The sequence below is a fragment of the Rhagoletis zephyria genome, unplaced genomic scaffold, assembly GCF_001687245.7.
Source record: "Rhagoletis zephyria isolate East Lansing unplaced genomic scaffold, Rhagoletis_zephyria_1.1 Rzeph_scaffold_04165, whole genome shotgun sequence".
NCBI lineage: Eukaryota > Metazoa > Arthropoda > Insecta > Diptera > Tephritidae > Rhagoletis > Rhagoletis zephyria.
In genome coordinates, this window is record NW_016161248.1 from 6,048 (window position 1) to 19,660 (window position 13,613).

General features: G+C 37.4%; 1 protein-coding gene across 1 annotated transcript in view; it reads left to right on the top strand.

Annotated features, from left to right (window-relative positions):
• Positions 1-240: 240 nt before the first annotated feature.
• LOC108370344 (transcription factor 20) overlaps positions 241-13,613 on the top strand; it is a 22,791-nt gene continuing 9,418 nt past the window's right edge. Inside the window, exons 1-5 of the mRNA XM_017625666.1 lie at positions 241-1,404; positions 4,524-5,072; positions 5,143-5,261; positions 5,333-5,401; positions 5,475-5,694. Of these exons, the coding sequence (XP_017481155.1) occupies positions 1,104-1,404; positions 4,524-5,072; positions 5,143-5,261; positions 5,333-5,401; positions 5,475-5,694 (1,258 nt within the window). The 5' untranslated portion in view covers positions 241-1,103. The remainder of the gene's footprint in view (positions 1,405-4,523; positions 5,073-5,142; positions 5,262-5,332; positions 5,402-5,474; positions 5,695-13,613) is intronic.

A 13,613-nucleotide genomic window follows, 5' to 3' on the forward strand; every position in this document is an offset into this window, starting at 1 on the left:
TCAGCGACCCCAAAAACATCAAGTACACATAGTGAGACCTTTGGGTCAGAACACAAATTTTTTTTTGTGTGGCTGTGCAATTTTAGAACTCCAATAAAGCTGCGTATTTTTGCCAGCTTTTTCGATTTTTGTACCACTGTGCGGCATTGAATACTTATACATAAACACATATAAATATTCCAGATTTAATGAAAATATTTTAGCTTTTTATTAAAGTCCTTAAACGTGCAGACGACCGGAGAATAGATAGCACCAACAACTACAATTTGTATATGCACCATTGTCATTTGCAACACTTCCACTTCCTGCATTGTGCCATAATCCAGATTTCCACTTCCAGTCAATTTTAGCATTTCGAAAGCTTTTAACTGGTATTTGCTTTTAGTGCCTTTTCCATTAGAACATTTTCGTGCTGATAGTAAAAACATTCTGGTCTGGTGTGCGCGCACTGCCGATACTCTGGGAAAGTTAAAAAAAAATATTGCTGCTCATAAAGTGATAGTAATCGAAGAGTGATTCGCGCAAAGGGAAAACTAAAATTTACTTATATTTGAAAAAGTTGTAAAATTAAATAGAAAAATATGTAGTGAAACGAAGTGCAATGGCCACAAATTGAGTTTTGGTGCGCAAAAGTTGTTTAACGCAAGGAGAGTGTAGGGCAAGAAGAGTGTGGGAAAAATCAATAGTTTTTCGCAGTATTGTGTTTTGGCTATGAGGCAATAACAATAACAATAACAATAACAAAAAACAAACAAATAGCAGCAAAGTGAAATGGAAAACGTGTAAATAAAAAAAAATGAAATAACTAAAAATATTGAAAGTCATTTGCAGTGAAAACAACTTGCAAATATTTCCCAAATATAATTAATAACCAAGCAAACGTAAACGCTTGTGGGATTGCTGATTAAATGGCAAAACAATTTTTAAGATTAAATTTCAAATAACAACAGCAAATGTTACAAAAAAAAAAATCAACAACATTCATAAAAGAAACGCATTAAAAATTTAAACACCCAAACTCCACCCGCACACATTTTCAACTGCAGCCAGCCAGCCACAAGTCACTCAACCACCCAACAACAGCCTTCTCCGCACCGCGGCGCATGTTTCGTAATCGCATTTTAATGGGCGTTGCGCACGCGCCCGGCAGCCGTCTGCTGCGTCAAAGCGCCGAAGCCACCAAATTTCTAGCCATACTTTTCCTAATTTTGACAGAGAATATCGCGCGCATCAGCTGCGGCCCAAATGCTATTAACACCGCCAGCGACGGCTATGCGAGCTGGGCAGCCACGCGCGCAAGCGTAGTTGGCGGCCCCCTCGCTGCGCCGCCAGTCGCTCCAGTGGCCGTCGGTGTCGTCGATACGCATCGCTTGGCAAAACGAATGGATTTGGAGCTGTGTTTGGGTAAGTAAACTGGCGTGAATGTGTACGCTGCAAAGTCTTCGAGGTAGGGAAAACCAAATACATATATTGTTTGACTGCAAATTGAAATCGTACGGCTGAGTGCGCCTGCCTTCGTGCGCATGCGGACGCGGTGCTTCTTCTCCTTTGTCTTCTTTAATTCCGCCTTGGCTTTTATTGGCTTGATGCGGCTGCTTATATTGTAATTAACAATTGCGGTTTATTATTGTTTTTTATTTTGATTTTTTTTTTTTAACAAATTCTATATGCATTTCCACACACGTACGGGCGGGTAAAGAAGTATATATTTCTGAGTTAATCGGTGGGTTGTTCGTTTGGATTGTGGTGAGTCAGCTTGTTCTGCAGGGCTTTTTTTTTTGTTGTGATTGCCTGCGAGTTGCTGCTGTGCTGAGTTGAGTTGCATTTGCGCCATCACTTCGTAACTGTAAATAATGCCAATTTGTTGTGGCTCTTGAACAGCAGCAGCAGCAGCAGCAGCAGGTGATGCAGCAGTTAACCAGCATTGACCGATGTGGAAATGGCATGAGCCAACAGATAGATATGCAGATGAGTTTCATTGATAACTTTTTCAGTTTTATTGTATTCTTCGTTGGGTCTGCTTTCTCTGGTTGTTCGAGGGAAAGTTTGATATCTTAAACGAGTGTCGTAAACGAGGCTTCACTAATTAGCTGCTTGTTTCTCAGCAGGTGGGAGTACTGTGATTTGAACGCCAACATAGAGTGGAGGTGAAATGGGCGCTTTGGTTATTAGATACCATTTTACAAGGTGATAATCAAACTAGTGACAATTAGTGATGTTAAACGTAGATTTACGTTGGATTATTTTTTTATTGTCCATGACTAAAGATTGTACGAGTGTGAAATAGAAATGTTTAGACTTTTTGCTTGAACTGTTTCCAATTAAATATATAAATATAGGATGATTCAATAAGACCACCGATTTTCTTTTATTGTTTATTTATTAAACTACATAAGAAATTTGTCGAAATGATTTTTTTATTTCCTAATTGGCATAATGGCATAGACCATACTTTTCATGTAGCCTCAGAGAAAAAAGCCATGGTGTAAAATGATTTTTACTAAAATCGCAATTTCCCGGCGGCCATTTGCCTCGTTGTTTCATGCTTCCTGGATGTATGGCAAGGAAACCGTCCTGGTGAAACTACATATCGAAGTCCATGTCGTCACTCCCTACGAATTACGTACAAGACTAGTACGTTTCATTATTCGCGCCGAAGGCTAAGGGCGGGTTCACACAGAAGGTTCACGAGCGGCACCGAGCGAAGCAAGGCAGAACAAAGCGAAGCTACTGGTGTTCACACTGAACGAAGCGAATCGGTGCTTTTCTCACGGACTCGGCTGCAAAGGTACCAAAAAACTTACCGTCAATGAAAAGCGGCAAAACTAGTTGCTCAATTTTATTCAAAAGATTAGTTGTAAATTCGTTTTTATTTGAATATTTTGCTATTTTGTTGGCAACAGCATAATGAAGCTGGAAAATTAAATTCCTTTGCTTTCAGCTCCAAAACGCTTATGGAAAAGCTTGCTGTATGAACACTCTCATACAGCTACAGCAGTTTGAAAGCTTCACTCAGCTCGGAATGGCTTCGCTCGGCTCGGCTCCGCTTTCTGTGTGAACATACCCTAACACTTTTCATTATTCGTGGCGACGGTATATGTATACCGTTTAGTGATCATTTGCATCATCCACTTTGATTTTTATACCGGAGCGCACTTGTGCACAAGGGTATTTTAACTTTGTTAACAAAATGGTTGTTTGTAACAGCCAAAACGAATCGAGATAGATATAGACAAATGTATACATAAATGATCAGGATGAAAAAAGAAATCGATTAAGCCATGTCTGTCTGTCCGTCCGTCTGTCCGTCTGTCCGTCTGTCCGTGTACCCGATAACTCTAGCAAAAATTTAGATATCTCAACGAAATTTGGTATGTAGGTTTCCATTTATCCAATGTAGGTTGGTATTAAAAATGGGCGAAATCGGACTGTAAATACGCCCACTTCCTATATAACGGTAATTTTAAGAAATACGAAAACTGCGATATTTTAGTAACTACTGAAGATTATTCACTCAAAATTGATATTTACAATACATTTTAGACGAAAAATAAAAACATTATACATTTTTGGAAAATGGGCGTAGCCACGCCTACTTATGGGTACATCTGTATATCTTGGTAACCGCTGCACCAATTTCTTCCAAACGTGTCACAGTTGTTGGCCTTGATACAGCATAAAAAATCGCTGAAACTTTTTAAAATCGGACAATAACCACGCCCACATCCCATATAACGGTAATTTAGAGAAATACAAAATCTTCGATAAATCAGTAAATATTGAAGCTAATTTATTCAAAATTGATGCNCGGTATTTTTATTGTGCTTGCCACATAAAAGCAAAACGTTGAAAATTATTGAAATCGGACTCAATATTTCGAAATTTAAGCACGCTAATTTACTCAAAATTGATACACCCCGGCTTACCATGTAGCGGTAGCTTTCGGAAAGGTGAAAAACATATATTTTATACTTGCGCCGGGTATTTAATGTTCGGCTCCGCCCGAACTTAGACTTTTTTACTTGTTTAAAGTTATTTTTGCCTTATAAACGTTAAGCATTTCAAAGCGTTTTATGGTTGACCATTGAAATTTTTTTTAATATGCTCAACTTCTCGCTCTGGGTAAAGTCGTATTTTACACCCATGTCTACGTTATTTGTGACATGACAACAAATTTTTTATGGCCCCAATCAGATTTCATCGTCGGTCACTACGAAAAGTAGCGCGTTTCACTATTCGTGTCGAAGACTAGCCCATTTCAGATTCTCGCAAGAAAGAGTAGCACTCAATGCGATTTCATATAATGGACAAGCAGCCGTACAAAAACGAAACTTGCATATATTTTCTTTTTAGTTTCTAGCACGGCGATACGAAAAAACACAAAATGAATTTTTTTCCTTCGAAGAACTCTTCAAATATTTTCTTTTTCGACATCATATGCAATCTGTAGAGCTTTTCGAGCCTAAGCCTACGTTTTAAGATAGTCAATAACTATTTCTATAATTATTTTTCTTTTCTTTTAGGCAAATTCGAAATCCACAAAAACACCATAATTCGCACGGGCGAATCACAAACACTTGGCGGCAAGTACTTGCAAGGTCTTGAGCTCGACACCGCCGAGGAATGTCAGCGCCTCTGCTGCGAAACGGATTCCTGTGACGTTTACGTCTTCGAAGACAAAAGCGACGGCTATTGTTATCTTTTCGAGTGCGGCCCACCCGAGAATTTCCACTGCAAGTTCACACGACATGCCAATTACACCAGCGCAGTGTTGACAGTCGCGCGGCATGTGACCGAAGTGACGACGATGAAACCAAGTGTGGCACACATTGGCTCGACCAACAACATTTCACAGCAAGAGTGGGAATTGACAAGCTTAAAAGTGAAACCAGAAACGCGCGATAAAACAGCAGTCGCAACAGGAATGGGTGGAGTAGGGGGTGCGGTGTCCGGTGTGTCAGCTGTAGGCAATGCTGCCGGAGGAAGCACCAATGCGGCAGCAACTGCGGGCCCAGTGCCGATGGTGGGCGTGGAGCAAATACCGCCATTGAGTGTAGCTTTTCCACAAAAAGGTGTGTACAACGGATATTTAAGGGAATGTTTCGGAGTTTTATGTCGCATTCTTTGTTTATATTCTTTTAGTTTATCCAACACATTGTGGCCGCTTTCAGTTCACCTGTCATTCGGGCGAATGCATTGCTGTCTATAATGCCTGTGATGGCATACCGCAGTGCGAAGATGGCAGCGACGAGGGACCGGAAGTGAGTGCTCGATATTGATTAAAAGAAATTTGCATTAAAGCGTAAAAAAATTGTTTGATTTTTTCGTTTAGTGCTCCGCTGCCACTTCGACAGCAAAATCGAATGCCGATGTTGGTTCTGCAAATGCCATGGAACCAAAGGTACGTTTACACTTTTTTCAATACTGCTTGCTGTTCTAAGTAGAGTAGGTATAACCGAGTTGAACATCTACAGATCGCTTTAAAGACCCAATATCAACTGCCTATTGTGCAGCCACAATTGCAATCTGTGCCTCAAGTAGACCAGATACAACAAAAACAGCAGCAATCGATGCCACAAATGTCGCCTGGTGTTGTACCACCACTCATAAATAATCGCGAGGATGCTGGAGCTTGGGCCAATCGTAAAACTGCAGTCTCTGATGCCAATCACGCTGAGCAAGCAGCAAATGATGGTATGTATGCACATTTCAGTCGATAGCAGGTAATCTGGTTTAAACCAATCAATCTTCAATTATTCCATCTTAACCATCGCCTTTTTACACTTTTCGTCCGATTTTGAAAATTTTTCAGCTCAGTGGTCACTATTTACATATTTATGTAAACGCCTTGAGAATTCAATAAATCTTGGGATAAAATTATTTGCACTATGCTCGTAGATAAATATTTTTCCCTAAACCGATAGTAAAGTGCGGTTGAATCGTGACAGACGTGAACGTGTCGGCAATTGCCAGTCAGTTGGCTCGAAAAAGTGTCTTCTCTTTAATTAACGTCATCTGTGTTCCATTAGAAAAAAGACGAACAGTCTATTCTGAATGGTACACAACCACTTGTTTTCCAGAAATCTTTAGTGGGATCCGGAAAAAAAAGTTGGATGTGGATCTCACGCGCGACTGAAGTGAAACACATTCTCCTCCAATTTGTGGCGTTGTTACGCAAACGGAGGGATTTTATGAGAAGCCTTTTCAAATCCAAAATACCCTCGAAGGTTTGATATTGCCTGTCGAGGGCGACCGCTGTTTGAAAAAATTAGAATAAGCAACAATATTATATAAACAATATTAATATTAATAATAAATTTAATTTTAATACCAATCATAATTAAAGTCTTAATCCTAATCTTAATCATAATCTTAGTCTTAATCTGAACCACAATCTTAATCTTAAAGTTAGTCCTAATTTTAATCTTGAAAACGATTAATATCTTCTCGGATAGCCAGGCGGCCTATCAAACCAATGAACGTGGTAATGCTAAGATCAAAGATTGCATAAGAATATCTGGCAGCCCGAAATGATATTAGCACCGTCTTCAAGGTCAGTCTCATATGGGTCCCGGGACATAGAAATATTGAAGTAAATTGTAGAGCCGATGAGCTAGCCAGGAAAGGTACCAATGTAATACCATGGAAACTTGCAAATTAAGGATTCGAAATAACATTATTCAAGAGGCCAATAGGTCATGGTAAGACGAGGGCCTATTGGACTATTGCCGCAAATTGCTAGGAAATAAACCGAAGAACTGCTCAGCTCTTAAGAGAGGACATTATGGGCGTCATGGCTTGTGTAAATTATGAATATTCTCCCGTAAATATTGCAAGGAGTTGCAGATCTGAGGAAGGAGAAAGACAGTTGAGCACTTCTTCTGTAACTGCCCTGCTTTAGTTAAGAACAGAGTGGGTTTTCAGGGTAGACACTTCTTCAGCTCTGTCACGGAACCATTAGGGTAGGAATAAAACCAATATGAGCTTCATAGGAGCTTCAAAATCGTTCTATGCAGAATAGTCCTGAGGTTCCCGTGTTTCACAGTGGTATCACAATGGACTTGCAAGATCTTAGTGAGTTGGCAATTGGAAACGACTGCCACATCAACCTAACCTAACCTAATCTAAACCTTAATAATAATAATTGATTTTAATCCTAATCTTGTTATTAATCTTAATGTTAATCTTAATCATAATTTTAATTCTTATCTTAGTCTCTAATCTTAGTCTTAGTGTTAATCTTAATTCCATGTCCTAATCTAAATCTAGTTTTTAATCTTATTCTTAATTGTATCTTGATCTAATCTAAATCTAAATCTCAATCCTAGCATCAGCCTCAGTCTGAATCTTAATGCTTAGTCTTAGTGATAATGTTGATCTTAATGTTAATCGTGGCCAACCACCACTGTCCATCTTCTATCTTCTTCTGTCGCTTTTTTGGTTCTTGGAGTATGGAATTAGAGCCCAACGATCGTGCATTCAGCGAGTGACAATATTCAATTACAACGCGAGCTATTTCGCGTCGGCTAAAATAACCACATGTTCTGATTTCGCACCCCATGACTTTTTTCTGACTTCCTTTTTTCTTTGCATGCAACGCTTTGATTATTTCCATTTGTGCTGAGCTAACATCATGAATCTGGGTAATCTTTCATTACTTTTAAATAATTTGAATATTTCTTAAACTAAAATAATGCGAATGCAATTATTACATATTTATGAATTACATATTAATTTCATATGACTGGGGACAATTTTGTCAATGACAATTTGTCAATTTTTCAATGGAATTCCTCATGGAATTGAAGCGATGGTGACAATGTCACTTTATGGAATAGGTTCCCAGGTTCAATATGAACTACGGATTCTTTTATTGTCATTTAAAACATATTTCTTATAGACCTTCACATATTGTGCACCACGTCAGAGACGACTTGGACGGGGAATTAGAAACCTCTGCCAGAATACATAATCTGAATACAGATGTATTCGAAACTTAACGCTGAGTTCGAGAAGTATTTTTTTGAGAAACCCTGCGAGTAGGAAGCTGCCTTGTTGAGAGTTTTCCGAGCAGAGGTATTCTAGCTTGGCATCCTCACCGGCGCAATATTTCCTGAACTTCCGATGCATTAGCCGAGGAGGATTTCACATTGGCTTCAATCGAGGGTGGCATCTCTCAGCTCAATCAGAACTATTAAAAGGGAAATTTTCGGCAAGTTCTTCCGAAATCGGTTCATAGTTGGCGCATATCCTATAGATTGTTAACTGCGAAAAGTCCAAAACGGGAATAAAGTCTACTGAAACATCACTTATCTCCAAATACCAGCCGTTGTATATCAACGAAAATCACAAGAGTGGAACGCTCTTTTTGTCAGAGACGACAAAGGAAGGAAATATTTAATAGACGGTGGTTTTTGTTAAAAAAAGAAAACATTTACATGATCTTTCTCTCAGTTGAATGTAACACTTGTTATTTTTATGCAATCAGCATATGAACAGCTCGATTTTCCAGCATAGGAGAGTGAGTCATTCAGTTAGTACTTTATTTTTTGATAAAAAAAAACTAAGTGCACTTGGAGACGGCAAATAGAGTAATCTCAAAGGCCTCATTCATACAAGTTTTTATTACTTCCTGATTTCTCTATAACTTTGAAACATCAAATGCAGGCGCAAGAATAGTGTACATATACATAAAGTGCTTGAAGTACATATATGTATATACATTAGGGTGGTCCAAAATGCATGTGAAAAGTAAAGTAGGAATTATTATGCTCTCACCAATAGGATTGTTCTATATTGAAAAAATATACCCCTATTTATTATTTTGAAACCAAAAAATATTTAGAGGTCCCTCAAAGCGCTCAAAGTTTTCCATGTACATATGCTATATGTGAAAAAACTACTTATCCTAGGAATGGTGTAAAATTGTTGAGAATCAATATCTTTCGAGGGGTAAAGTCTGTCCCACTTTAGAAGATTTTCAGTAATAAACCCCAATTATTTATTTAACACGTTGGCTGCTACGTCGCACGTTTTCATGCGACACCCAGATGTTACCCTGAGGCCACGTAGCACATTTTCGTGCGACACCTAAATTTTACCCCGAGGCCACGTCGCACATTTTCGTACATTTTAATATGGAATTTTACATGGAATTTGGATTCTCTGGCCTGTGGTGAACATTTTGGTGTATTTCCCATGGCCGCTGTATATTTTTAATAGTATTTTAATGGTAAATGTGCGACACAAAAAACCGTCATAACTGCAAAATTAGGGACCAAAATAAAGTCGCGAGTAGTCAAAACTTATTTTTAGGCACTAAGAAACAAAAAAGAACAAAAATAAGTTGTTGGCCTCAGGTGACCAAAATTGTAAAATGACATTGCTACTAAACGATCAAAATTCTAAAAAGGCTTTGGCAGCCAACGTGTTAAGCATTTTTTCATAGTAACTATATTTTATAGGTTCGCCAAAACCCCCAGAAAATGCTACAAAATACAATGGAAGGATAAATAAAAGATCTTTAATATTAAAAAATGGTTAAATAAACAATTGGGTATTATTATCGGAAGTCTTCCGAAGAGAACCAGAGTTTTCCGATCAAAAAATATTGATTTTTGAGAATTCTATACTATTTCTACGAAAAATTGCTTTTTCCCATATATTTATGTAAATGCATTTTTTGATTTCAAAATAAAAAAGAAGGTGTTTACTTTTTTCGATATACAACAATCCTAGGTGGTGGGAGCATTAAAATCCGGCTTTACTTACTTTGGACCACCCTAATATATATAAATACGTAAATGCACTTAACTGAAATTACCCTGCAAGAAATAATAGCTTCCAAATATTAAATTTGCTTAAAGTAAATAGCTCGGATGTCTTTCAAACGTATCAATTCGTTCGAAACAACAGCGGACTGGTCTACGGTAATGCAAAGGAAGAGTCTTCAAACTGAAGCTATTATATTCGCTGCTGGGTCCGAAATAATCCAAGGTTATTTATTGTTTGTCTGAAAGAGGGAGTATCCTCCATCACCAGTCATCCAGCTGGCCAGTCATGAGCTGGTACGATTTCTTGCAGGGCATAGCGAACGGGTGGGGACTGTAAATCCATAAGTTAGTGTGTACTAATGTGCTTGCAGCTTCCACGTCAAGGCAACTTTCAGACTAAAGTCAAATGAAATGACGACAACGATGGCATAATACAGACATCCACGCAGCATTTACCATTGCCGCTGTAATTTTCTTTTTCTATTTTGTGCTTTTTGTTTTCACGCGTTTTCACATGCAACGAAAAATTAATTCAATTAACTGTCACACAATGCAAACGCCACCGCAACTAATTTGGAGTTATTTATTACACAAGAGACTGTGAACTACGGAAGCATTCATTCCTTCACGCATTGGAATCGCTTTAAATTGATGTAATTGCTCTTGAATTGAATGTATGTATGTAGGCGCGTAGACACTAAAGCATAAATCATCAATTATCGCTTTTGAATTGATGAGAAAATGTCACAAAGAATTCTGAGTAGAATGCAGTGCAATATTTAGATGTGAATGTTATAGCATTAGTATATATACATACATACATATATTTGTACTTATGTGCATTACACCGTACCATCTTACAAACCAACAAAAAGAAGTTCACCGTACACCCCTTAGTCTCAAGTATTTTTGCAAGTGAATTTCGAAAAAAAACAAAATATTTTTCAACCTATTTTTCTGTGATATATATCTACTTTCCGCAAAAAAACAAATTTATTTAAATATGTAGTTCCACTAAAATATTGGAAATATGCATTTTCTCAGCAAAACTTTAATGATTTCTGGCGAACTTTAATTTACTGGCACTAGGATGGAACGTTGGGGTGATAAGAACTGGGATGTGGAAGGTAAGTACCTACTAGAAATTGAGGTCAACGAACTCTGGAACAAAAAAAAAGACTGCCTTCGAGGCAAGAACACCGATATATCCCACTTTAAGATCCGACTGTAAATGCCGAAGATATCACGAAAAATATAAAAACGTGACCAATGTTCGGTCAAAAAAGAATTTATTTTTCGAAATTGCCTTGCAAAAATATTTTAGACTCAGGTGTGAGCGATGAACTTTTTTTCTGTTACCGTCTAATGTACATAAAACAAAAACTTTAAAATAATCCCCATCCTAATTTACATCCTAGCCGTGCCCTGAATACACGCAAACTTTTTTTGGGTAGGCAATGCATCCATAGCTTCTTGGGATTCGCTGAAGGAGGGAGACCCCTTTCACAAGGTTCTTACCACGGCGGTGTTTTATCTTCGCTGTCATTGGATCTTCTGATGCATAAAATTTTGCTTTTTTTTGTTGCGTATGCAAACGACTTTGTAATTCTAGACTGTTAGTGATAAACTACAATCTAGAAACGACTAAGAAATATAAAAGTCAGGGCAAAAAGAAACAGTTTGGGGGTTAAAAAAATAAGAAATAGCAGAAAATGATAATTTTTTCACTTTAAACAAAAGCGTCTTCATTTGGTAACCCTGTTTACTTATGAATGATATTATGCTGTCAAAATATCGTAAATTGCGTCACAGGATTTGCCAAAAAGGTAAATTTGGTAATTTATTTTTCAATTTGTTAACTTTTTCAGTATATGTTCTGATTCAGTAAGTGGCCCGTAAGCGTTTCCTTTTATAGAAATACCTGGTAATCCTGAAAGTTTCGCAAGGCCAAAGTTGTTCAGTTGTTCCAGCGTTCCTTGGTTACTATTTATAATGGTGTAATCTTTAACAAACTGCTTGAAAGTGGCTATTGCTAAGTATATCCACCGTGTCCTTTCCTGGAAGATTTTGATTTTGATTTTGAGGCCCTACCATTGCCTGTCAGTTCGTCAGCTTTGAAATTACTACCAACTTTCCGGTGTACGCGGCAACCATACATATGAGAAGAATTCTACGTAAATATGTATGTTCTCGTTCAAAAAGCTGAAGATTTCAGCGGGGGACTTCACTCTGGCTATGTGTGTCGAAAGCTTTCCTTCAAGCGTTAAATTTTTTATATATTTTATTGTCACTTATTTATATAAAAAAATTATAACCGCACCATATTTGGACAAGTTTTGAAGTATTATTTTTTTGTAATTTAATTGTGGCTTTTTTTTAAATAAAAATATAGTTCTTTCAAGCTTCGTTCAAAATATTATTTAGGTGAATGGAGCGCTGATTGCCTGAAAAGCTTGGTATCTTAGGGTATACGTGTTCGTATGGAAAAGTAGCTTATGTCGAAAGACCGGCTTTAGTATAAATCAGCATTCGCAGCATACGATTGCGAATGACTCATAGGCGCTGAGCCGTTGAACAACTTTTGGCAAACAAACGTGCAAGAAAGAGTTCCGATACTAGCAAGCCAATATTCTTATTAAGTCTATCAAAAAGTTGCTTGTCGTTTAAAGAATAAAGGGAATGCCGCATTATACTAAAGCCAGCCTTTCGACATAAGCTACTTTTCCATACGAACACAGATATGTACAGACATATCGAACGCTAACTGCCAAAATAACATAAGCGAAATTTTTTAATTTTTTTTTGATGCAGAAACACACCAGAAAAATAAAAAAAAAAATGCTGTGGCAACACTGGATATAACCCCCGAAGCTATAGTGCTTGTCTGCAGGTTTATAAATATTGCACATTTCCATATAGGTATTCATAGATATCCGTAAGTGAAGTTATAGTTAGGTACAGTTTTTCTATCTTAATACTGATTTTTTATTTTGTTTTTTTTTTTTTGTAGATGTCGGATACGTAATGCATACCTACCAATCTATAACTATGTACGTATGTACCTATGTACGTCTGTTGATAACATTCCCTGCGCACACATACATATGTACATGCTTTTATTACATACGTATATTTATGTTTATTTGCTGTCTGATTATTTCCAGCTGCGTTTAATGACCTTTTGTCAGTGGTAATCTATCGATCGCCCAGCATCCACTCCTTCAACCCTTCATATGTGTATGTATACATATGTACATATGTGCATTTGTACATATTTACTTGGATACTGTAACCCACCTTCATCGCTGCAGAAAGCTTACTGTTGTTGCTATGTATGTGCATATTTGTGTCCGCCTCTTGCAGTTCACTGCTTGTCTATTAGTCTGCCTGCGATTATTTGCATGCGAGCGTTTATTTTTGTTATTATTTAGTTTGACTTATTCGCTCATTTGTTTATTTATTTGTTTGTTTACATTTTGCGCTGTTCTACTCTGCGCTTTGCATCATCTGCTGCCTGATATGTCTTTGTTTTTGGTTTTTTTCATTGCTGATAAAAAAGTTTTTTTTTCGTTTTTTGCTATGGAAAGCAGAAAGCATCTCCCTTCATTTCAACAGTCGGCGCTTCTCGCATAAAGTTCTTCCTCAACTTCTATGGCTTTTTCCAAGTGAATTTGTATTTTTTGTTGTGGTTTTTATTTGCTTCTTTTATGTACTATGTACTTTGCAACTTTAGCTGCTTTTTTAATGCTGTTTGTATTTAGTTCAGGAAGTTAAACATTAAATTGTTTTATGTTCTTTTCTTTCTGAAGAATTCTTCTTCAATTTTTAATTTTTTTTTTT